This window comes from Apteryx rowi, unplaced genomic scaffold, assembly GCF_003343035.1.
Source record: "Apteryx rowi isolate R43461 unplaced genomic scaffold, aptRow1 scaffold_49, whole genome shotgun sequence".
In the NCBI taxonomy this organism is placed as follows: domain Eukaryota; kingdom Metazoa; phylum Chordata; class Aves; order Apterygiformes; family Apterygidae; genus Apteryx; species Apteryx rowi.
The window spans coordinates 658060-681472 of NW_020450749.1; the positions used below are offsets into that span (position 1 = coordinate 658060).

At 35.8% G+C, this 23413-nt stretch overlaps 1 protein-coding gene across 1 annotated transcript in view; it reads left to right on the forward strand.

Annotated features, from left to right (window-relative positions):
* The window catches only part of OTOG (otogelin), a 106656-nt gene that overhangs the window by 51377 nt on the left and 31866 nt on the right, over positions 1-23413 (forward strand). Inside the window, exons 22-32 of the mRNA XM_026078980.1 lie at positions 1137-1275; positions 1762-1896; positions 2983-3129; positions 3768-3887; positions 5125-5241; positions 6696-6852; positions 7923-7949; positions 10814-10981; positions 13175-13453; positions 22184-22301; positions 23005-23084. Of these exons, the coding sequence (XP_025934765.1) occupies positions 1137-1275; positions 1762-1896; positions 2983-3129; positions 3768-3887; positions 5125-5241; positions 6696-6852; positions 7923-7949; positions 10814-10981; positions 13175-13453; positions 22184-22301; positions 23005-23084 (1487 nt within the window). The remainder of the gene's footprint in view (positions 1-1136; positions 1276-1761; positions 1897-2982; positions 3130-3767; positions 3888-5124; positions 5242-6695; positions 6853-7922; positions 7950-10813; positions 10982-13174; positions 13454-22183; positions 22302-23004; positions 23085-23413) is intronic.

The window sequence follows — 23413 nt, forward strand, 5'->3', positions numbered from 1 at the left end:
ATGTGATTATATAAAGCACAAGCAGTGGGCCAAGCCAGTGATGGGATAAGCAGTGTCTTGGAAAATCTGGAAAATGACTCCAATTTTTTTTAAATTATGTGCTAAGGGAACAGAAGGAAACATGATGCTTCTAGTAACTGGAACTGCCTTTAGTTTATATACTCTATTTTCTTGACAATTGCCGTTCTTACTAAAACCACAGTATCCTAACCGTCATGTATGATAGCAATATGAATATAGAAAATAAAAAAAACACTGAGATAAAGCTTAATATTAGTTGGCACTTAAGGATTTGAGATGACAAAAATTAGTAATTTATCAAGTATTTCCATAAGTTAAATTTATAGTTTATTCATAAGATGTGAAACAGTTTCACTTTAATTAGGAGATTAATCAATTAATGATTTTGAAAATAAACATACTGCATACCTATGTGCTGAAATGTTATTGCATAGTATGTTTAGTTTAACCTGTATTAATAACCTGTATTTAGTTATACCTATAATAAAATTATACTAGAGGATGAGCTCTACTTTTATCAATGGAATTTTTTGAAGTATCCAAGTGATTTAGGAACTTAAAAAATAACATTTTCAAAGATTACTTGTGCATTCAGGAAATGAAGTCTTATCCATTATTCTTTATAAATGCTTTTTACTAATGTAAAATTCCCATTCAAGTAGAGAGTGAATAAGAACTGTAGTAAAAGGGAACATTTCTTGTCGACTCTGTGATTCAGCTAGTACAGAAACAAATGTACTGGGAGAATATGATAAAGAAGGCTTTACTCTTGTGGCTCATTATTGATGTGAGTTACTAGAGAACAAGTTTTATTAGTTTTGGAGGCATTTTTTGTTTCCTTGTTTCAACAAAAGAAATGCCCTTCCAGTGCCTGTTTATTCTGGAACCTATAAAATCTAACAGGAAGAAGAACAGATTGTATGAGTTCAATATGTAACATTTTTTTCAGAGATTTTTTTTGTGCTGCTTTTAGTTAACAGTTAAAAATGCTTCTGTCCACAATCCTCATACTTAGTAAGCATGGCTGTAGTGTTTTTGCTTCTTCAGTGCAATAGCTGTAATCGTTTGTCCGTGGTTATGGTTGATACTATCATAATTGGTCGTACATTTTTCAGCATTTGCCAGCATGGATCATTTCAATGCACCTTCCATCCTTGCCCATCAATGTGTACTGCCTACGGGGATCGACATTACAGAACATTTGATGGACTTACATTTGACTTTGTTGGAACTTGTAAGGTTTATCTAGTTAAGGTGAGACTTTTTTTTAAAAGCCCCTGCAAAACCGGATTTATAAATTAGAGAAACTTTCTACAACTGAATCTTTTATAAAGTTTGTTGCTACTTATATTTTAATCCTTATTTACTATTATTCAAATAATAAATACAGTGTTCCAAGGGATTTTATTTGGTTCTATGCAGTAACAGTAGTTTTGATTAAAACACATGAGCAGGAGAAGAAAAAGCTTACATGCAAATTTATGGAAACAATTAAGGTAGACCTGTGGATTTCCAGTCTGATGTGCAGTGTGCAATCCACTTCCCCTGCTACCTGTTTCCTATCTGTACATATACTGAGCTTTACATATTATTTTTTAAGCTTTGATGTTGCTTAAACTTTGAACCGTGCATAACATAATAATAACACACTGAGGTTTCTGCTAATTGAACTATATAATATAAATGGTTATATTAGTTTATTATTATTTAAAGATGGCTATTTTATTGCTTTCTCTGCAGGGTACTTCTTCAATCACTTTCTCAGTTATTATAGAAAATATTAACTGCTTTAATACTGGAATCATTTGCAGAAAATACATTTCCATTAATGTTGGAAAATCGTTTTTAATATTTGATGACGAAACTGGAAATCCAGTAAGTTTCATTCCTTAACATTGCTTAAAAGGTAACAAACATACTCGGGGGGGGAGGGGTCCTGTTCATTGGTAAAGATATTACCATGCCACTTCAATTGCAGAGGCACAAAAATCTTCACCGTGAATGCTAATTGTATCTGTATAGTTCACTGGAAACCTTAGTCAAAATCTGGGGTGTATTTCATGAAAATGGTAAATGAGATGATCATAATTCTTCTGTTTAGCCTTGATGTGTCTAAGGAAAATCTGGACGTTTTGAAGCCAGTGGGAGTTTTGCTATAAATTCCACTGGAACTAAGATTTTAGTCTGTTCTGGGATATAGTTATATAGGAGAAATGTTCCTATACAGTTTCAGAAAATACATTGCACTTTTTGGTGTGCTCCAAAGCGTGAGTTTCACTTTTGTTATTTTTGGCCAAACTGCAAACTATTACTGTAAATATTTAGTATTTATAACATTTAGTGTAAGTAGTACTATTTATGGTTTATAGATTAACTACACAAAGAAATTTGTGCCCCTTTGTATTGTCTAATTAAACCAGACATCTTCATCCTTGCTATAAATAATTCAGAGTCTGATTTTCTTGTAGGCAGAGAAAAATGCTTTATTGCATTAAATAAGATGGCAGTCCCTGGATATAAATAAACAAGTTCTTCAGGACGTTACATGCATGCTTATACCTGTCTGTATTTAAAAAAGCACGTGGCAAAGACTTTCTGAATGTAATGCTATATCATTAAGTGCAAATCTTACCTAGGAATTTTATGACTAATTTTGCACCTCCCTGTTGAACCATTGACATTTTAATCTTTGCTCCAGTTGCCATTACCCATTCTATAAATTTGATATAAAATCAACCTGTAAAAAAAGGCAATTCATAAAGATTCAACACTGTTCACAATGAAAATTCAGACCACTTTTATTTAGGCATGTATTCCTGCGTGGCCTTCTGTCAGTATGGGGACTTCTGTCTGAGAACCACCTAGGTCATTCATTTTACTGAGGTTTTTCATTTCCTATCAAGTGAATGTTTTGTAAAGAAATTACTTGCCTTATGAGCTGCTTTGGTTTATTTTGAATAGAGCTCATCTAGTTACATAGACGAACTACAGAAAATACAGGTATGGAAAGCTGGATTTTTCACTGTTGTTCATTTTCCGGATGAGCACATCACTGTCCTATGGGATCAAAGAACAACAGTTCATGTACAGATGGGTCATCAGTGGCAGGTAAGTGGAAATCAACATACTTGATGCCATTTGTATAAGATAATTATGCAAGTCTTTTTTAAGTAAGCTATGTTATCATGGTTTAGAGAGTAGGCAATGTGTCAGGAATCACATAGGAACTCAGTGGCAGAGTCAAGGAGAGAAGTATTCAACTACCATGTCAATTAAAATACTCTTTCTCATTTACAGTATTTTTTGTAGTCACTATTTACTATTTAACTTCTGTAGCAAAGGAAACTAGTTTCTTTGGGGCAACATTCTCCTTCAGTATACAACCCTTATGCGACTGGAACAGGTGTTGTTTTATTGAAACATCAAAAAGCACATTGCCAGCAAACAGGTCACTATTTTGAACAAAAGATCAGCACCTTTCTCAAAGGCTTGGAGATTCTCAGCGTCATCGTAGTTGTAAGGGAATGATATTGATGTTGTCAAAATAAAATATTTTCCATATTTTTATTATCACAAATGGCTGAACTTTTTTGGTTGAATTTAGCTAAAAGCATCAAATCCTGACGATTTTATAATGAAGCAACTGAAAACAGGAACTTAAAACAAAAAGCAAGATTGAAAATGGCTGTGGCTGGTAGTGTTTCGTATCATGTAGAAATATATGGGTATATATACATTTTTTTCAGGGTGAATTGACTGGATTATGTGGAAATTTTGATTTGAAAACAGTAAATGAGTTGAGGACTCCAGATAATTTTGAATTAACAAACTCACAAGAGTTTGGAAATAGTTGGACAGCTGTAGAGGTATGTAGTAACAAGAATATATTTGCTAGTAGATTTTGAGCTGTTACATCATATAATTTATCTTTGAAATCAGAAATTCATTCCTGGAAGTCCTGATCAGGCAGCAATAGAAATTGCAGTATCTATGGTTCTTGTAAGTATCAAATCCATTAAGCAGAACAAAATAATCACTTTTTTTTTCTCTATGCAGTGCTATAGTGTAGAGAAAAATGATGTGCAATATTCTGAATGTACAACTGTTTTGGAAGACATTTCAAGAGTAATGGAAACGGTTCAACAGCCCTTCAACATACCTCCATTATTTACGTAATAGAAAAACAGTAAATATAGTTTAAGTTTTCAAATTCATTATCTCTTGAAGCAGTTGTATATTTTACATTAATGAACTCTGAATATTAAGCTTTGTATAATGAAACTGTGTTTTGTGATAAATACATGGATTCTGAGCTTGTTACTCAAAACTAGAATATATTTTAAAGTAAAATTCCATTAAGTGACTTAAAAAGAAAAATGGAAAAAAAATTACAGCAGTGATAAGGACTATCTGATGCAAATCAGGATGATTCCATCAAATGATTAGCAGAAAACTCACAACAGTCATTATTCCGTTTATCAATGCTTAACTCAGTCAACTGTTAGTGCAAGTAGTCATTTTTGCAGATAATAGAAGAGTTGAGGGCATTCCCTTTACACTGTGTTGTCAGCTTAGCTGATCTTTCATTTCTGGGAAAAATTTAACTGTGAAACCACAGCAATGGAAAGAAAAATTATTCTTTCCATATGCTGTAAATTTAAAAATGGAACTTTTTACCCTCCTGTGTCTCATGGTATTTATAGAAATGTTACTTCCTAGTACTTAGAGTAAAAAGATCTGATTTCTAACTCTTAATGAAAGTCATCTGTGTGATATTTGTTGTTTACATAAGCTGGACTGTTCAGGTGAATAGAGGCTGCAGATTGGGAGTGCACAGCAGCTCTGTTTAGAATTGCATGTTTATGTTTTCCTGTATCACAAAAATGAAACATTTCTTCTGATTGAGTATTTTCCCTTTTCTGCAGATTAGCATCCCCTTTTAATTACATATCTTAGTTTATCATAACTCAAACATATGTTTCATAAATGATGCATTTGCTTTGTGCTTTATGTCTCTTTAAAAACAAAACTGTTTTGTAAGTTCAAACGTAAAGTGGTTATGAAACAAATTTCGCACCTTGATGATTTTTCTTTCTGGTTAAGTGTGTTGACAGCTCTGACATTCGAAATCCGTGCAGTTTGAATCCACTGAGAGAGCCATTTGCCAAGAAGGAATGTGGAATACTGTTAAGTGAAGCATTTGAAGCTTGCCATCCAGTGGTGAGTTATGATGGCAAATAGAAAGATGCGAAAGCCTGAATGTATATCACTGGAGAAAAACTCACATCACTTTAAATCTTAATCATGTCTTTCATAACAGAATAATTTTAACTGCCGTAGCAAAACAGAACACACAAAAGCCTAATCCTATTCTGATTCTAGAAAGTGAGTATTTAACTGGATCTGTCATAATGACCGTCTCCACTTAGCTGATTTAGACAGTAAGGCATCTGTTAGTGTCTTCTTATACCAGTTTGGCACCTAGCATTCTATGCTGGTTAATCCTATTAGTCCCTTTTATAATTAACGGAGACAGAATTATACCCAGTTTATGTTACCTTTTTTTTCATGCCAAGTACCATTTGCATAATCATAACCACTTGCTTTATTTTCCTCAAATATATTATATGTTAAGCACATTTTCTAGGCATATTTAAATAACTTCACAGCTTCTAGGCAGTATCAGATGTGAAGAGCTTGTTCCTAGAAAAAAATGGACACAGCTCCCTCAGGCAGCCAGCTAAGGAAATAAATGGGCCATGCAACTTGTTCTGACAGTCAACAGGCTCAGGTTCAGTTGGAGAATGGGGGGACTGATTTCTAGAGCAAGGCATTATACTGAAAATGGCATATGCCAAAATGTTCAGGTATTGAGACTGCGTACATTGCTTAAAAACTGTAAGTGTCAGACTGACTCCCAGGGAGAAAGGAGATTTCTTGTGAAAGACAACCAGGAATCTTACAGAGAAGTTTCATATAATATTATTTTGGAGCAAAATGGAAGTTGACGTATAACTTGTAGTAATGTAATACTGGTTTAGTCCACTGCCTAAGGCAGTGACCAAGTTCCTTCCAAGTTTGTATTATTCAAGTGTAAATCCATGTAGAACATGTAACTATTCAGTAAAGCAAATTAGCACTGACAGTTTTCTTTGAAATTTTGTCACTTAGGGCAAGACTTCAAAATAATCTAAGAGGGAAAAATTCCATGAAATTGTCTAATTATATGAAGAGAATAAACCACTCTCACATAAAAAGGAGTACTTCATTATTTCTTAATTTTCATCTAACTTTCTTAACACTTCTGAGATTTTTTTTATTTGTGATTATGTAAAGTGAGTTTCTCTTACTATTTCATAAGCTTCTATAAGCTTCTATGTAGTTTAGTAAGGTTTAAATATTACAAAACTGTACAAATCATAAGCTTGCAGGAGCATCTTAGCATGTTTCTGTTGGGTCATTGATTTGACTGTGCTGCTGAGTACTGTACAAGATTTTTTGATGTTTTTTTAGTTAACTATTCTTCCTGTGTTTCAGCCAGACATTTCAAGTAAAACCTTTAATACTTAGAGGTCTTACATGTTAAGTTTTGAAAGACTTATAGCTCTGTATTGAAATGACTGTTTCCAGTGTCTATATGAATAGTTTTTGATTAGTGATGTTTATGTTTCCAGATTGACGTCACCTGGTTTTACTCAAACTGCTTGGCAGACACATGTGGTTGTAACCAAGGAGGTGACTGTGAGTGTTTTTGTACAAGCGTGTCGGTGTACGCGCACCAGTGCTGCCAGCATGGAGTGACTGTAGACTGGAGGTCCCCTAGAGTGTGTCGTAAGTTTATTTAACCAGCATTATCAGTGGCTGCCACTGTATATTAGACCCAGACTGGAAAGATCAAGCCCGTTGAGTTGCCTAAGCCCAGGAATTTAAACACCAAGCCACAGTAGCAGAACTACTTGAGCGACTGCTGGGGGGAAGGAAGATCAGTAGGTGCCTCTCACTGCTCTCCGTGTTTGTTTTGGGCCAGCTGGATTATAAATTCCTTTTCATATTTGTGGATGATATACTTCTGTCATTTTTTCGTGTCCCATAATGTGAATGGAAAAGTCATGGAAAATCTGTGTTATGATATGGCATGCAGGGCATCTCCTGAAGCATTGATACAAAGTTTACAATTCACATTACTTCCATATTTAGAACTTCACTTCTTAACAGGGTCTAGGAAACATATCTGGCTAACAGCTGTCCCCAGAGCAAGAGTGAAGGATTAAAGTGTTGTGAAGAAAAGCAAATAGGATTTTAAGCAGCACTTTGTCATTACTTAATATCCCCATTCAGCAATGCTGAGGAGTTATAAAAAAATCTGAGGCCTTGTTTTATGGTACCTAGTGTGAATGCCTAACACAAGATTGTGATTTCCCCCAAGAAAAGATGTGATGGAAGAGGGCAAGACTGAAAGAATACTTCAAAGCAAACAGGCATTGCTCTAACTTTGCAATGGCATAGAGAGACAATGTAATGTGCTCAAAGTCGCACAGGAAATTGGTAGTAGAGCAACAGGGTTACTCATAATTTTTGATAGAAATTGTATGCCTGTGTTTTAATGTCAGCATGGAAAGACAGCAAAGCTTGGTCTTAACCACTAGAGGTCACAAAAGGACAACCTTACATATATGATCTTAGTACTTGCTGCTAAAGATAATATTTTAATTAAATTAGTGTAATTTAAATTAATATTTTATTTAAAGTAATAAAATAAATATTTGGCAAGTGAATAAATGTGTGTGTACCATCTAACTTGGCCAACTTCAGCAGTAAGGGGTAATGGAAAACCTGTTTATCTGTAGTTTTCAGTGCTTCAGAATACCTACAACTATATTTCTTTTTTTTGTCTTTTTTAGCTTATGACTGTGAATATTTCAACAAAGGTAAGTCTGAAAGGAGCTGATAAAACATCAACAGAATTTTTGTGTTCTGTATATAACTCTTAATACTTTGTATAAAAATGTGTTGATGAAAACAGTTGCAAATGATATCTTATTTAAATAACAAAGATTCTATATTACTGGTTTATTTTGCTTTTCCAAAGGCTTTTAATTTCCTGACCTTTTTAATGGTGATCATGGGCCTTTCTCACTAATATATATTTAACTCAGCTGCTTTGCTTTTATGGGTCATGAATAAATCATTAAGTGATTAAAAGAATATTCAACCCAATAGTACTAGTGGCACTACTTGCTTAAGGCATATTCTACATATTGCACTCCAGTGTTGATACCTGATGGTTCTGTTAAACCAGTTATGTTCTCCTGTGCAGCCCCTGGAGGGAACCAGTTAGGAAGATGTATTTCAACTTTGTGATTAGGGAATGGCTATTCATTTAGGTATGGCCACCTCGCTTTAAATTCGTAAGTGACAGTCGTTGCAGCTCCATAAGCATGGATTTCAGAGAGGGGGGCCAAACTGTTCCAAGGTGTTTGAGTAAAACTTAAGTCGTTAATCTGCACTGGGCTCTGTATTGCTGTGGTAACACTGCAATCAGTATTCAGACTATTTTGAAGTTATATTGAGAGTGTCTGCATAGTTAGATGTAGCATAGATATTACTACGTAAACCAGCCTGTTCTAAATAATGGTCAGGGCTTCTGCTATTTTATAACTGTTTTTATCAAACTTGTGTTGAAGCCAGTCTATCTAGATAGATGGTCTGTGATATTTTGCTCTTGTATTACGCTCTAAATAGCAGCAGCTCGCTCTGGGAAGAGTCTTGGAGAGGGAATGAATATAAGTTAGAAGAAACTTTTGTACCATGTGTCAGGCCCAAAATATATGGCCAAGAAATTTACTGTCTTTGGTGTTCAGATTTTTGAAAGGATTTTGACTGGGTTCAAGTTGCTTATATAGAGGAATTTTATCCTAGTCAGTATTAAACCTTTAATTTAAATAAAGTCCAATTGAATGTAAGAAATTATTATAGTCTTACATTTTCTTTTTGTTTTGTTTTGTTTTGCAAATGAAATACAGTCTGACACTAGGTAATCTTACTGCAGTTACAACAGATAGAAGTGCAGTGCCTCTAAAACCTCCGGTGGTAATGAAGTGAAGTCAGACGTTAAGAAGTACGCTTTTGAAGTGTGGTGTTAGTTTTACTTGTTACTGAATTCTCACTGGCAGAAATTAGTCTGCATAGTAGAGGGTTTTGCATGTGACTACCATGTAATAAGCATGGTTATAATATACTTCCCACTTCTTACCTTACTGCTGTTTGCTTATCCAGCTCATCAGTATTCAACATAGGATGTTTCAGAGCTGCCAGTGGGGCAAAAAGTCATTGCAGTGCTGAAGATTTTCTTCTCTACCTTGAATATAGAAGCACTGCCAAAAATTAGTTAGGTTTGGGGACAGCTAAGAAACTGTCTTGGACAGTTCAGAGAGGCTTTCTCAGTGTAACTTTGTCATGAATCCAGAGCAAAGTAGTTCCAATCCTACATAAACTAAAAGCAGAAGCCTTTTGTCACTAGTAGGGAGAAATTCTCAGCTGGTAGCTGTGATTTCTCAAGTTTTGGAAGGGCCTGAGGTCTAAGACTTTAGCATACAATATCATTTCCAGAACAAAAGATTTTAAAGTCATTTTTAGATGTTTTTCAGCTCCCTCTGTCCTTCTACCACTGAAGGTAGCCAGGTATCACGGTGCATGCTTAGCCTGAAGCTGGGCATGGGCTTGTGTCCAAACTGGGCTGCTCGTTCATGCCATTAGAATCCAAAACTCTTGTTGAAGTGCAGCCTCCTTAGGATTTCCAGACTGTCAATGGCCCTTAAGATTAGGGAGAGCCAGAAAACTAGGGAAAGCCGCAAATGGTTGCAAGTCACAGCTCAAATTTTTAACCTCTTTGAACCAAGTTCAAGAGTCTATAGTATTAGCTGCAGCTATCAGCTGAGAAGTTCTGGGTGATTTCTAGCCTAGAGGTCCACTTGCCGTGTTCTGGTTTGTGTGTAAAATGAGAGTGAGGAGAGTTTCTCAGGTGTGGTCTAATATGTCTGGTTTTAACAGAGAAAATTACGAAAGTCATTCCAAATAGTGTTTAAAAAATAATCTGTAAAATACTGTGCTACAATGTAATTGAAACAAACCAAATAAGTGTGGCATTGGGAGATTTGTGAAAATGTTAATATCACTTGCTCCTGGCTTTGTTATTTATAAACAAAATATGTCCATTCCTCTGCTTATTTAGCTGATTTCTTTATGTCCTACTTCCCCAGTGTTATGTGTGTACTTACACTGCTCACGGTATTTTTTGCCATTTGATGACAACAAACTCTCATTCCATGCAAAATTCCTCACATTTTGGACATAATAAATTGATTTTAAATAATAGTGAAAAGTGTATATTCAGTTCAAGCATACAAATAAACAATTTAGAGGGATCCCAGGATGGTCTTTATAACTCTGTTTACTTATAGATCAAATTGCTTGGGTTTCTGTCCAAGGGAAATATTGAGGACTCAGCTAACTTTATGAAGTGACTATGAAACCCAAGTGCATCAGAAGCAGGGAGGAAAAGGAGAAGCTAATCATGAATCTTGTGAACTGAAACTAGATATTTTGCACAGTTTTCAGAACAGGTGTTTTCTAAAAGAGTTTGGCTTCATTCTGGTTGTCATTACAGTTTAGTGCATGGCACCTAGAACTCTTTTCAGACGTGTTTTTTTATTATGTGCTGTATCATAATATTTAGAGCTCGATCATTTGTGGCACTTAACATAAAAGGTAATTTTGACTTTTTTCTCAACAGCTCTGGGAAAGGGCCCATACAAACTGGTCAGCTATTTGGATGGAGAATTTGCAATGGCAGTGAAACTGGTGAATGGTTTTGTTTTCCCAATGGGAGCAGAAGATACTGTTCCTGGACATGCAGTGAGCTTTATGCTGACTTCAGGACTTTATAAACCCAGAGCACATGGTAAAATTACTGTAACCTAGAAACTTAAGTAAGGCAGAGCAAATTCTGCTTGGACACAAGCCTACATCTGAGGATAGACCTGGGTCAAAAAATCTTTTCTCTGTATTTGTCAGCTGGTTCTGCACCTTAATGTTGTCTGCCTAGATTTTCATTTGGTTGGTTTTAATTAGATGATTATAGCTTTATAAAAGCATGGATACTTTTAGTTGAAAAGCATCGCCCCCCAACAAGCTCCAAAACCCCAGAAACGAGCATTGTAGCCCTGTGCTCCAGATATGTATTGTCCCCTTCACCTTTCCTATGGCAGAGCTAGAACGTGGAGAAGAATGGGAGAGGAATGATACAAGAAAAGTGCTCTCTAGCCCATGCTGTTTGCCACCGTCGCTTATTCTCTGCTGACTTGTACAGGGATAGCCACTGGCTCTAATCTGAGCTGCATAAGGGTATGTGCTGCAAATATGTCTCCTTCAAGTCCTAACCCAGGTTTCTGTTGAAGGATTGTGTTGCTTATTCAGCAGACAAAAGAAGTGTTGCACGCTTTCAAATAGGTAGAGAAGGCTTACAGTAATGCATTCAGCACGTTGTTACGTTGATTAAATGCAGCAGTTATCTGCATATCCAGTTTTATTGCCTGCAGAGCACTTGAGTTTCCATACCATTTTCCTGCCCATAGATCTCCTGATCAGGTCTTTGGACAGCCTGAAGGCTGTCCTTGTGTAGATGAAAAAAGTGATATGAGTTGGCTGAAAAACGGTAAGGATTTGATTGGTAATACTACTGTGTGTAGAACTGATACAAGAACGTGTGTAACAGAATATCCAGAGCCAGATTTCTTTTATTGGTCATAGTTTTGAGACACTTGTACATTGCATTCACTTCATGTTTGGAAAGGGAAGGTTAGTCTTCCTGTTCTATTTCCACACAAAATGTCTCTCTCCGAATTTAAACTGGCAAGTAGGATTTCTGCCATATAGTCCAATTTAAGACAATGACATTTCATCATCTGGCCATAGAGGAGTTTGTAAAATCAATGCAATATTATCATATCCATGTCTTCTTTTATATATCTGTGTGCCTGTTTTTTTGTATGTTAACACAAGTATTACAAATTTGGTTTCATTTTGCCTCAGAAAGATTAATGTATTTCATCAATTTCAGACAAATCATAGAATATGGGAAATTTTGGGCATTAATGTACTAGTTGGCTACATGGCAAGTATTATAAATTGTACTGACTGTCCAACATTGCTTACCAAATGGCTACTTGCTGCAAACAGTTAAAAAAAAAAAAAAGAGATAGTCACAAGTGCAGCTATGTTTTTCAAATAAGTAAAAGTTTTTATGCTGAGAAAAGAAGTGGGTCCTCCAGAAGTGTTAGACAAGCACATGCTGCAATATCTGTTTAATAGAGATTTTGTTCTCTATGCTTTTTTTTTTAAGAAATGCTATCCAGGCCTGGGGGCATAGCTGATTTTACAGTAGTTTGATGGCTATTTTAAACAGAATAGCAGAGTTTACAGCAAACTAGAAAGAAGTAATTCTGTGAGCAACAGATGCCTGTAACAGGCTCAAATTCTGCCAAGCTGCAATTGATCCTACAAGGTCTTGCTTGAAATCAACAGTACTGTTTTAAGGGTAACATATCATGTGGGTACATTTGCCAGGAAAGAGACTTTGCTGTTAAAGTTCTTTGGGAAAGGGCTATAGAGCTGACTGCTTAGAAATGAAGAAGTAAAGCTGTAAGCTGAATGCAAGATACATTTTTGTAATTTATTTTTAAAGAAAGGATGAGCTCTTGAGCTGTAAATTCTTGATGGCAAATGTGGTAAAACTAGTTATGTGAGGGTTAATTAAATTGCATAGTAAAGGCTGTAAACTGAAGTTCTGCTTGCCTGCTGGGCTAGATTCCTTCATCCTGGTCTGGGCAGATGTCTTAATATGCTGACAACCCAGTTGAAATCATGACGGCATTTAGAAAATTAAATATCCAGCTTGTCAGTGAAACCATCAGAATCTAGCATTCTGAAATCCATATATAATGTATTTCCTTACAAGACTCGGGCCATTTTCGCTAATAAATGCCAATGCCAGTTTTCATTGCTCATGCTACTAGTATCAGCAGTGTTACATCAGGGTGAGTCTAGCTCATAGTGGGTATTTCAGAAAGTAAATGAGTTCTGTGTATTTTTTCAGATTCCAACTTGATTTCATTTGAAACATCAGAGAGACCAAATTATTTTCTACAGTTGGCCTCCAATAATTCTCTTGTTCTTTCTAAATGGGAAAAAAGCGAAGAGTTTCACAACAAATCCACATTTGCCATTCACAAGAATACATGGCTTTCAGGATACAGTTCCTTTGAGTCATTTGCAAAACCAGGATACTTCATCCACATTTCAGCCTCTTCAGTTGAGCTTTTGAAGTACCGTCATACAGAGGAGTTCAGACTGTCAACCCTTTTTAAACTTGTAGGTAAGTAATTAAGCTTGTATTTTAGGAACAGCAGTTTGCTCTCAGTGGAAGTATAAGCTAAATGGTATTGATTTTTTCAGATCTGATGAGATTACTTACCTCTCCTCAAAAATTATTGGGAGCAGCACGTAATCTGTGAGAGTCAGGCTCAAAATCTTTTTCCCTGAACTGTGTAGTGAGGACTAGATTCTGTTTTCATGTCACAAAGCCATTAAATACTTTGATGCATGACTGCTGTATTTGCCAACTGGTTTTGGAAATGGATAGCCTAGTGCATGGTTTATGGACAATATTTGCTTTGTAGGCTGTGAGGAAATTCTTAAGGAGTAGGACATTGATGCTGATGAATAGTGGATTCATGAAGGGAACAGAAAAAGAACTGAATACATCTTCTAAGAGAGTCTGGAGAAAAAAAATTCTCCTCCTTTCCCTCTGATTACATCAAGGCGTTTTCTCTACAGTGGATCCTCACTGCAAGCTTGACTATTCCATTTCTGAGAGGTCATGCCATCCAGTGCGATGGGCATTGCTTGTACGTTACACCTCTCAGACCTCATGTTTCCCCTGAAGAAGACCTTGACCTGTATCCACATACCCACTCACTGAGATGTCACAGAGGCTCTGCCTTCTGGGGTATCATCCCTTAGTGTTTCAGGTGCCATGTAAGTGGAGATACAGATCTCTTCCTGAGGATCTCTGTGTCCATTTCTCTGATGACTCTTGGACAGGTAAGGACTGTTGTATACACAGTGCAGACTGCCATGAGACTGTTTCTAAATACCTGAGAGATTCCTGTTTCCATAACAGTAGTTATATTGCACGAAGACATAAGAGATAGAAATATAGGGGATACGAACCCTTCTAAGGAGCTGAATCTAGAAGTTGCTTCTAGAACAACTGATGACAAACAACACCCATTAAAAAATTCCATTAATTAATCATGCTTTTTCTCTTTTGGATTAGTAAGGAAAAGAAAAAGAATGACTGTTTTCACATATTCATAAATACTTGGGAGCTACGTGCTAAAATGAAGATGGCCTGTAGATCAAGAAAGAGATACAAGAAGTTATACTGGCCTATAAATTAAAACAAAGCACTTTATTCATGAGGCTATCATTTATTTTCGTGTCTGTTTGCATTGATGCATCAGTTATCAAACATGTTTATACAATGTTGTTTGTGAACCTCAGTGACACTTACTACTTGCTGAATCCACTGGCCTTTGTGTGGTGTATAAAATTTCCAAATCACTACAAAATGTTTATTATTTGTATGTGTTAAGGCTTTTTATTGTGTATAATTTTAAATGCATTGATAATTCATTTATTGGGGTAGCGGAAGTATTTTAATAGGCATTCCAGGTAATACATTTTTTTTTTTTTTTAATCAGTCCTTCATACTCTGAAACAAAAACTTTGCATTACAAGCAAAGAAAGAAAATTAAATATTGTAACAAATGAAGCATCACCTGGCCATCTTTTATGGTCACCGTTATGAATCGCTAGCACAGGCAAATCTGAAACAGGCACTGACTTCTATGACAGAAGAGGCCAACTGTGCCTCATGGAGCTTCTTGTTATCAAAACATTGAATTAAAGTGTTAATGGTGGCATTGTGAATCTGCCGAGGTTTTGCGGTGCATTATGATGACAGCCTAATGCAGCTGTTGACTGGCACGCTCCAACTTCAGAAAAAATGACAGATTTTGTCATTGCCAAATGCCTGTTGCCTCTTGACAAATGCTTGTAATCACAGAGCTGTTGAGATTTCGAACAGCAGAATTATAGAGCTAATGCTATTACCAGGATGTTTGTACAGCATTTCAAGCAAAGACCTTTTTTTTTGGACATAAAAATATCTCTCTAGTCTTTTCTCTTTGAAGGAGGAATGAAGAAGGTTAAAATGTGTTCTTATTCTCAGCGGTCATCCATTAACACAGAGTGGTATGTCTTTTAGTGTGAAGTCTTTGCCTTCCAGTCATTATACCAAAAAATCCTATCTATGCCAATGGAAAACTAAAACAATTTACCTCAGCAAGTGGGATCAGATCAAATGATCAAGAGGCATTTCATTAATCACCACATCCGAGGGCTTGGGTTTCAGAGTTTTATAAGCAGAGGAACATAGGGCTTGAATCTTTCTCCAGTGTGCTTTCACAGGGCCCAGCCTGCTGATATAGGGTAATTACATGGTCTAAAAATACAGCAGCATTTGTTTAAGTTAATGGAAAAGTTACACCAGCTCCAGAGTGCACAGGCAAAAGCAGATTGAGTTTCCTGCTGACTATTGTAAATGCTTTGCATATTAGATCAGAAACTCTTGAACCGGGAACAGCTATTCCTGCGGAATCAGAGGATAAATATCGGGAGCAGAATAATAGGCCCAGTAAATCCCCTTGGCCGGAAAGTTCCTCATGAGACTTCTTCATGCTCTGTGACGCACGTTCAAAAGGAAGAATTTTAAATGACCTGATGGCCACAGCAATAGATACGTTTGTTTAAAGTCAGATGAAGAGTCACTTTTTCCACTTTCATAGCAAGAAATACGGTCATATTGAAATACGTTGGTTATAAATTACACAGATATGATGGGCTAATACTGCAAAGTATTTTCCATGAGTAGTCATTTCAGTTTTTAAATTCCGTTATTTTCGTTATGCTCAGTTTTATCTGCTGTCCTGTTCCTACAAATGTTTGTTACAAATGCTTGATAATAGAATTTGAATATCTAGGGTATACATGTTCACAAGGAAATATATTTTATGCAGGAATTTTTCCCAGCATTGGATGGGTATACATGCAGTCAAAAAAATATACTGAGTCACGAATAAGCACAGAGATCAAATGTCATGTAAGAGTGATTAATTCTTATTTGAAATTGTTGGGAAATTAGTGAAAGTAGACAACTGATGATCTTTTCAAGGATTTAGTTGCAGTTTTCTTTACTTTTATTTTTAATAATGTGCTCCAGCTAGCTACCTTTTACCTTTCATAGAATCACCATAATGTGCCTTACCTTTTTTATAATATGTATAAAATTAACTCATGATGATGTTGAAAAGGTAAGTGACTTGCCCTAAATCCTATATAAATTCTGTGGCAAAGTTCTTAATAATGTTAGTTATGTGCTTTAACAACTAATTTGCTGTAAATATAAGACCTGTGTCATTGAGAATTTTCTGCTAAAATTAGAAATTTTAATTTTTTTATGTGCATAAAATATATGCACAGTGCGCAGAGATAATTTGTGAATGATTGCGTCTGATATAGGGCCTTTCTGGTTGATTTTAATGCTTGAAAATTATCTGAAACATTCAGAAATAAAAATGGTATGAAAGTGAAAATGAAATTCATTTTTTTATGAAAACCTTTTTTAACAGAAGTATCTTTCGTGTTTAGTGAGATTCATTCATGCTGTAATTGACCAGCTTAACTTAATTTACTCTTATTCGTTTCTCTCAGTAGAATTCATGTTCTAAAATGTCATATTTTACTTATAACGGGTTGCTCTTGAGTTAGATCTGAGCTCCTATGCTCACCAGTCCGAGTGATCATGACACGGGGCCTGGTCCTAGAGAATGCTGAGCAGCTGCTGGCTGCCTGCAAATCCTGGGTATGTCACTACACGCATCTGCTCAGCAGTTCTTGCAATCAGACTGACGTTACTGTAGCGTTATGATATCTTTCCGACTTATACCACAAACACAAACTTTTGATCTCCTGTATTGGTGTGAATAAACAGGAGATTAATTAGTTATGCTAACAAGAGTATATTCGTTTAACATCATCATGGGAGCCTAAAGCAAAAGTATTTGAAAGGTAGATAAATATATTTTGCTGTCAGCAATGTTTCGACTAGGCATGAAGTTTATTTTTTCAGTGATACTTGCTTTCATTTCTCATTGCAGAAACTTAAAGTCATGAGCAGAGTTTGCTGGTAGTTTGTGTAAGTGGGTAGATAGGATTTCATGTTTCTAAACTTATAACGGAGGGGATAGGCAATCTAAGTTACTAAGCAGTGTTTTGCTGCTGTTATAAATAGAGCTAGTTCTAAAGTGAATTTTCATCCTTTTAAAATTTTTGAAATTTCTAGGAAAAATAACAAAACAAAAGTGCCAGATCAGAATGAAAAGCCAAATACTCCATTTTTTTCATGATTTTTGAGTCAACTAAAATGTTTAATTTGAATTTTGATTTTTTTTAAACAAGTGAAGCCTTTTCTTTTAAGTGACTAATTGAAATAATCTGATATTTTAAAAATAACTGTTTGGTAGAATCAATACAGTTCTCATTTTAGGACTTTTTTTAAAGTAAATGGAGATTTTTTGAGTATGGCATGTAAAAAATTATTCAAAGTATGTAGATTCTGGCAGTGACAAATTTTATCCTTGTAAGGTAAAAATCAAAAGAAAGGGCAGGAGAGGAGTTTTGAACAGTAGAAACTGTCAACACACACAAAAAAAGTAGCTAAGCTAGTAAGAAATGTTGTCATGGCTCAGCAAAACACTGCAGTTTCTTAGTGATAAAAAATAAAACTCTTCATTTAACAGTAGTAACTGTTCTTATTACTGCAGAATTAATTTTGAAAGACATAAAGAATGAAAATCGTAAATTGTAGGGAACAAAATGCTTCTCTGACGTTCAAGCAAGTGACAAAACTAAGTATGGGGCTGGGCAATATCTTTCCAGTATATTGTCGTTGGCAAACTGTATGCCTACATTCGTAGAGGAACTTGCTCCAGTACCGTAACGTGCTGTATGCTCAGCTCCTGTTAGGTAAAAGAAATTTGGGTTCAATTGGCATGCAGACTGGAACGACTGTCATCCAGGGCATAATTTACCATTTTGTTAAGGATTTGTTATGTCACTGAGGAGAAGACAAATGCTGATAGATTTCACCAGGAGACACATGGCTATTTTCAAATGCCATGACAAATCCTTTTGAGGAACACATGCTCGATGTAAGAAGCTTGACTCATTGTCTGTAAACTGTGCATCATTCCTTTGTTGTGAGGGAACTGGGCTGGTGCGCTGCATACAGTAAGCTCGTATTACTGTTTGCTGCGGGGGGAATTTAAGTATTAAAAAAACGGGAAGCATGTAATGGAGATGGTTGATTAGTATCCTGGGTAGCATAAAGCGTTTGTGCCATGACACTGGTGAAATCCACAGTTTCTGAGCTCTGGTCTTCTCTGTCATGAGAATAGCAGTACAGCAGTAACAACAAAGCTGAGATTTGTCTGACATCGAAGTTAGTCTGAAACCAATATGGAAAGTGAAAGGAATATTTCCATCAGTTTAAGGATAGGGAGACTTACATTACTTTAAAGCACTTTATTACTACTTTTTCCTGGTACCCTAGTGGTTGTAGGTAGTATGGTCATAGTTTGTATGCAAAAGTAGTAATGTAAAAAGTAAAATTGTCTGTTGTGTAAGGCATTGAGCTAGGTATAGAGATACTTTATAATTCTCTTGGCTTAGTCTTGAATTCAGTGTAGTTCAGGACAAGTCTCTGTGCCTCTGTTTTTCCTCCCCTCCATTTTCTGTCTAGTCTCTATTTAGCCCAAACCTTTTAACAGGAACTGCATCTTGCTGTGTTTCATTTTACAGTGGCTAGCACACTTGACCGGCTAGGTCCTTGATCTGCTTAGGCTTTCTACAAGTGATGCTATCAATAGTGAAAACTTACCGTATCTTGAACAACTGAACTGAGATTCACCTAGTGTTGGAGAAGCAGTTTCCCATAGTTCATAACAATGCACAGATTTGACTTCATCAAGTGGATTTACTGAGACGTACTAGAAACTTTTGAGATACTGGAAAACAATTCATGGAATATATTCAGCACTCACAGTGGTGTTTTGGTCTGTTCTTTTATGTAATTTACACACTAAGAAAACCTAGTATAGCTTAGCCTGGTATACTTAATTCTCTTAAGTTCCTTGTCTGGCAAATTAAGTGCCCACTGGTTCTACAGTTCTTTTTGGAAACTTTTCATAGCAAAGTTCATAAATTCACCTATTCTCCATCCCTCTTTCTGGAGAAAGAACAAAATTTGCAGGCAAGCATGATTTTGTTGGTTCCTGACTGAAAGTGTTGTTTATCAACTGCACAACAAATGATATGCCTTTTTTGCTATGCCAGTTTGTGTACAAATTGCCCCTATTTCCTACCAAAAAAAGGCATGCAACACTTGGAAACCTTGTGAGCTTAATCTGTAGGAATGCTTGAGGGAAAAGTGGCAATTATTTCATAGAGATCTAAGTTTATTTGAACAGTGAGAAGAAAGTATATTAACACCAGCACAGTGTTAATCCAGGATTCCTGTTCTGCTAAACTGAGAAAGTAACATTCTTCATCAGGTTATGGTATCTCATGCAAGACTGGTGCCTTTGTTGTGTTTGAAACTTCTTTTATGATTAATAGAGAGGCAAGAGTTGAAATTAAGTATCTGTCTCAGTATTTAATCTAGGGTAGTCTGATGAATGAGATTTCCTAGATTCCATGAGGATATTTTGTTATTGCTGATCATTACTACAGTTGGTGGTTGCCTAGGTCTCTGATGTGTTCTGTCTCGTATATCCTCTTTGTTTGTCCCTGAGCCTTATGACTGTGACCTGACAATGAGTACAAAACCCTATGCATCTATCAACAAAATGTATGGAAATAATGCCCTTTCTCTGTTGGATTTAAGCAACTGACATTGGTTTCACTAGAAGGGGTCACATATATTCAGTGAAGTGTACATAGTTATTTATGAAAATGTAGCTTCATAAATACATTTACTACCCTGGTAAAAGTTATGTTTCCAAAAGCAGTGACGTTAAGTTCTTGGATAGAGGACAGTGTTGAAAGATAACACTAGATGGCAACATACCCACTCTTTTACTCTAAGAAGGGCATGGGTGTATTTGAGTTTGGTTTATACCTTTAAGAGAATTATTTTTATTAAGAAAGAGACATTAGTAGTTAATAATGATAGAGGGGTAACTACCCATAGGTGCAGATATCCCTAAACTGCAGGAAGAACAATTGCTTAGGATTTGGGGGGAAGAATGTCTCCAAGACATTCTCCAAGAGTTAGTTTCTTCATTTTTTGCTCAAGCAAAAATTGGCAAAACTTAGAAGCAAAAAGACTTCAAAAGACCCCAAACTGAAGCTTTTTCTATGTAGTAAGCGTTCTTCTTCCAGTCATTAATAAAAACACTCTAAGTGCAGCTACTCTTCCTAAGCTCTGAACAACATAACTCCAAGATCAGTTTTACCAGTCCAGAAGGGACCAGTGTGTTGTGTTGGTGGTGTTTCATGGACTTAGATGTAACTGAAATGCTACTACCCTGCCTTACTGCTACAGGATGGGGACTCAGCTGGGCTGTCATAGTTTAGGTCCTGAAATCCAGATATGTTACCTGTAACCTTGTAAGTCAGGCAGGTGTTGGAAGAGCTGCTAAGCTAGTCTAGCATTGCACGGGAAACCGTTCTGCATGCAGAAGGGCCAGGGTTGTCATAGAAAGGATAGCATGATGCTGTATTTGAACATACAAGCATGTGCAGCCTCGTATGTCACCCATATAATGATTGCCACAATTTTTTTTCTCTGAGTTTTACACTCAGTCTGTGGCTGAGCCCCTTTATTTTTCTTTTTTTGCATTCATTCTGTAAAGTAAGAGCTTAATAAGCATCGGAAGTATTGCTGATTTATGCCATTTTTCCTTATTTCCATTTTTTCCCCCTCCTTTGGAGTTTAACTTTTCCTCTATCTGGATTTGTACTTTGGATTTTAATTATGTGAATTTGAATCCTTTCAATAAATGCTTTTCTGCACAGATACTATGAAGACAACTTGGGTCTTTAACTTACCATCGTGTCTGTTCATTATTGGTACTATTTTGTACAGTCAAGTATAGATTACAAGTTTAATTTTGCAAGACTGCATGTCTCTGATTACTTCTCAGTTGCTCTGATCATTAAAGGAATGGTTATAATTTCAGATTCAAAGCTATTTGGGAGTTGAATTAGTATCTTCTTTTAAAATGGCTTATACTGCTTCTGTAAAGATGAATTATTAAGATAAATTATTTTTAAATGCCTAAATTAGCATTATTTCTGATTTTTTTTTTGAAACGGTGTTTCTCTTTTGGCCTTTAAAATACAATCGTATCATACAAATTATGTACGCTTTGTGCTGTGTCAGCTAATTTACACACCAAGTAAACAACTGTTCTGATAATTACGTTGGAAAGAATATCAGAGTCATTAATACAGCATATGCAAGTGGTGTTCTTTCTTTTGATTCTCATAGCAATAATTGTACTGAATCAACTTCATGTTGGTTTCACATTTTGTATGAATAACCAAAAATATAGTTTACTTGTTGGTACAGTTTTTAAAACCTAAAAAGCAACAGCTCTGACTTACCTGGCCTTGATTTCAAATGATTGTAATATGCACTAAACAAGGATAATTCAATGTCACATATTATACTGCAAAGAGAAAAACAGTCTGCAGATCCAGTACTATTTACTATACTGTGCACAAACATAAGCTGTTCCTCTCTGTTTTAAAGACCTTAACAGTTCCAGAAATATTTCCCATTTTATTTATAAAGAATATAGGTGGAAACAGTAAGGGATGTAGAGTTGCAGTGAACTTTAAGCATGCCACTTACTGATATGTATGTGTGTGTGTTTCTGTAAATATGTGAGAATAACTGATCCTGGTTGTTTTTCAGATGTCAAATTTAAACTTCTATCCCGTTCTGCATGTGAGTGGCGTTATGATGCCTGTACAAGCCCTTGTTTCAAAACATGCAGAGACCCTTTGGCAAAGAACTGTCAGGCAGTACCAAAGTAAGTACCTGTATTTTTATGGAAAAGCCTGGAATTGGGATAATGCCTTTATACATCATCATAAGCATTTGTGGAACTAGATGTAGGCTCAGTACAGCAGGTCTGTGCTCTTAGATAAGGAAATAAGAAATGGAATATAAACTGCTGTGGCAGCTATGAAATTGGTATTTCTACATGGCAGTTGCTGTCAGGGTCTGGAATTACTAGTATATTTGTAACTTTCAAGCTGGAGGATATTATAGAGTATTAGCAAAGAGAGGGGATAATCAGTTTGTGTCAAATAGTTTTGTCCCTACTTTTTCGTTATGGCATTGCAACAACCACATCTGTCCTTGCCTTTTTCTTTTCTGTACCCACTGTGCTTTTCGGCAGGACTGGAAGTTGTGGTAAGCCTGGTAAAAGTGGAATACTTCTGGTGCGCAAAAAATGTTTGATGTTTCCTAAATGATAACGTTTACCATTGAACTTGCCAATGTTCATTTCGCAAACAGTATAGTATAGTGGAGTCTGTGCTTTAGCTTAGATCTGTGTGAGAATGGAAACCACAGCAATGACATTTTGAAGGAGTACCCTGAGGTGGTGAGATTTAGAACAAGGCTCTCTACTCATAAATACTTTACAAAAGAATAGTGTTTTCCTAAAATTAAATGCTTCATCCAGAGGATACTGTTCAACTAGTTAATACTAATTGTTTTTCTTTTAGAGTGGAAGGATGCATCCCTGCCTGTCCTCTCAATATGGTGCTGGATGAAATCACTCAAAGATGCGTTTATTTTGAAGACTGTATGTTTGAAAAATTGTATATAATATGTATAATATTTAGCTTATTAATTTCCTAGGTGATGTTTTAGTCAAATTTTCCAAATATGGGTGCTTAACATTACATAACTATGGCCTCTGTTATGCCGATATTGAGTTGTCACTGAACATACATTTTGGTTAAAGTAATTTCACTCTGAGACAAATTTTAAACTAAGAAAGAAGCTCTTTCTTCACAAAACATTTGAATAACATTAAAAGTGAAGCAAATGATTTAATGAATTTATTTTTGACTTTGTTTATGAATTTTGAAAGTCCAAAGGCAATTAAAGAGAAAAGATCAGAGCAATATG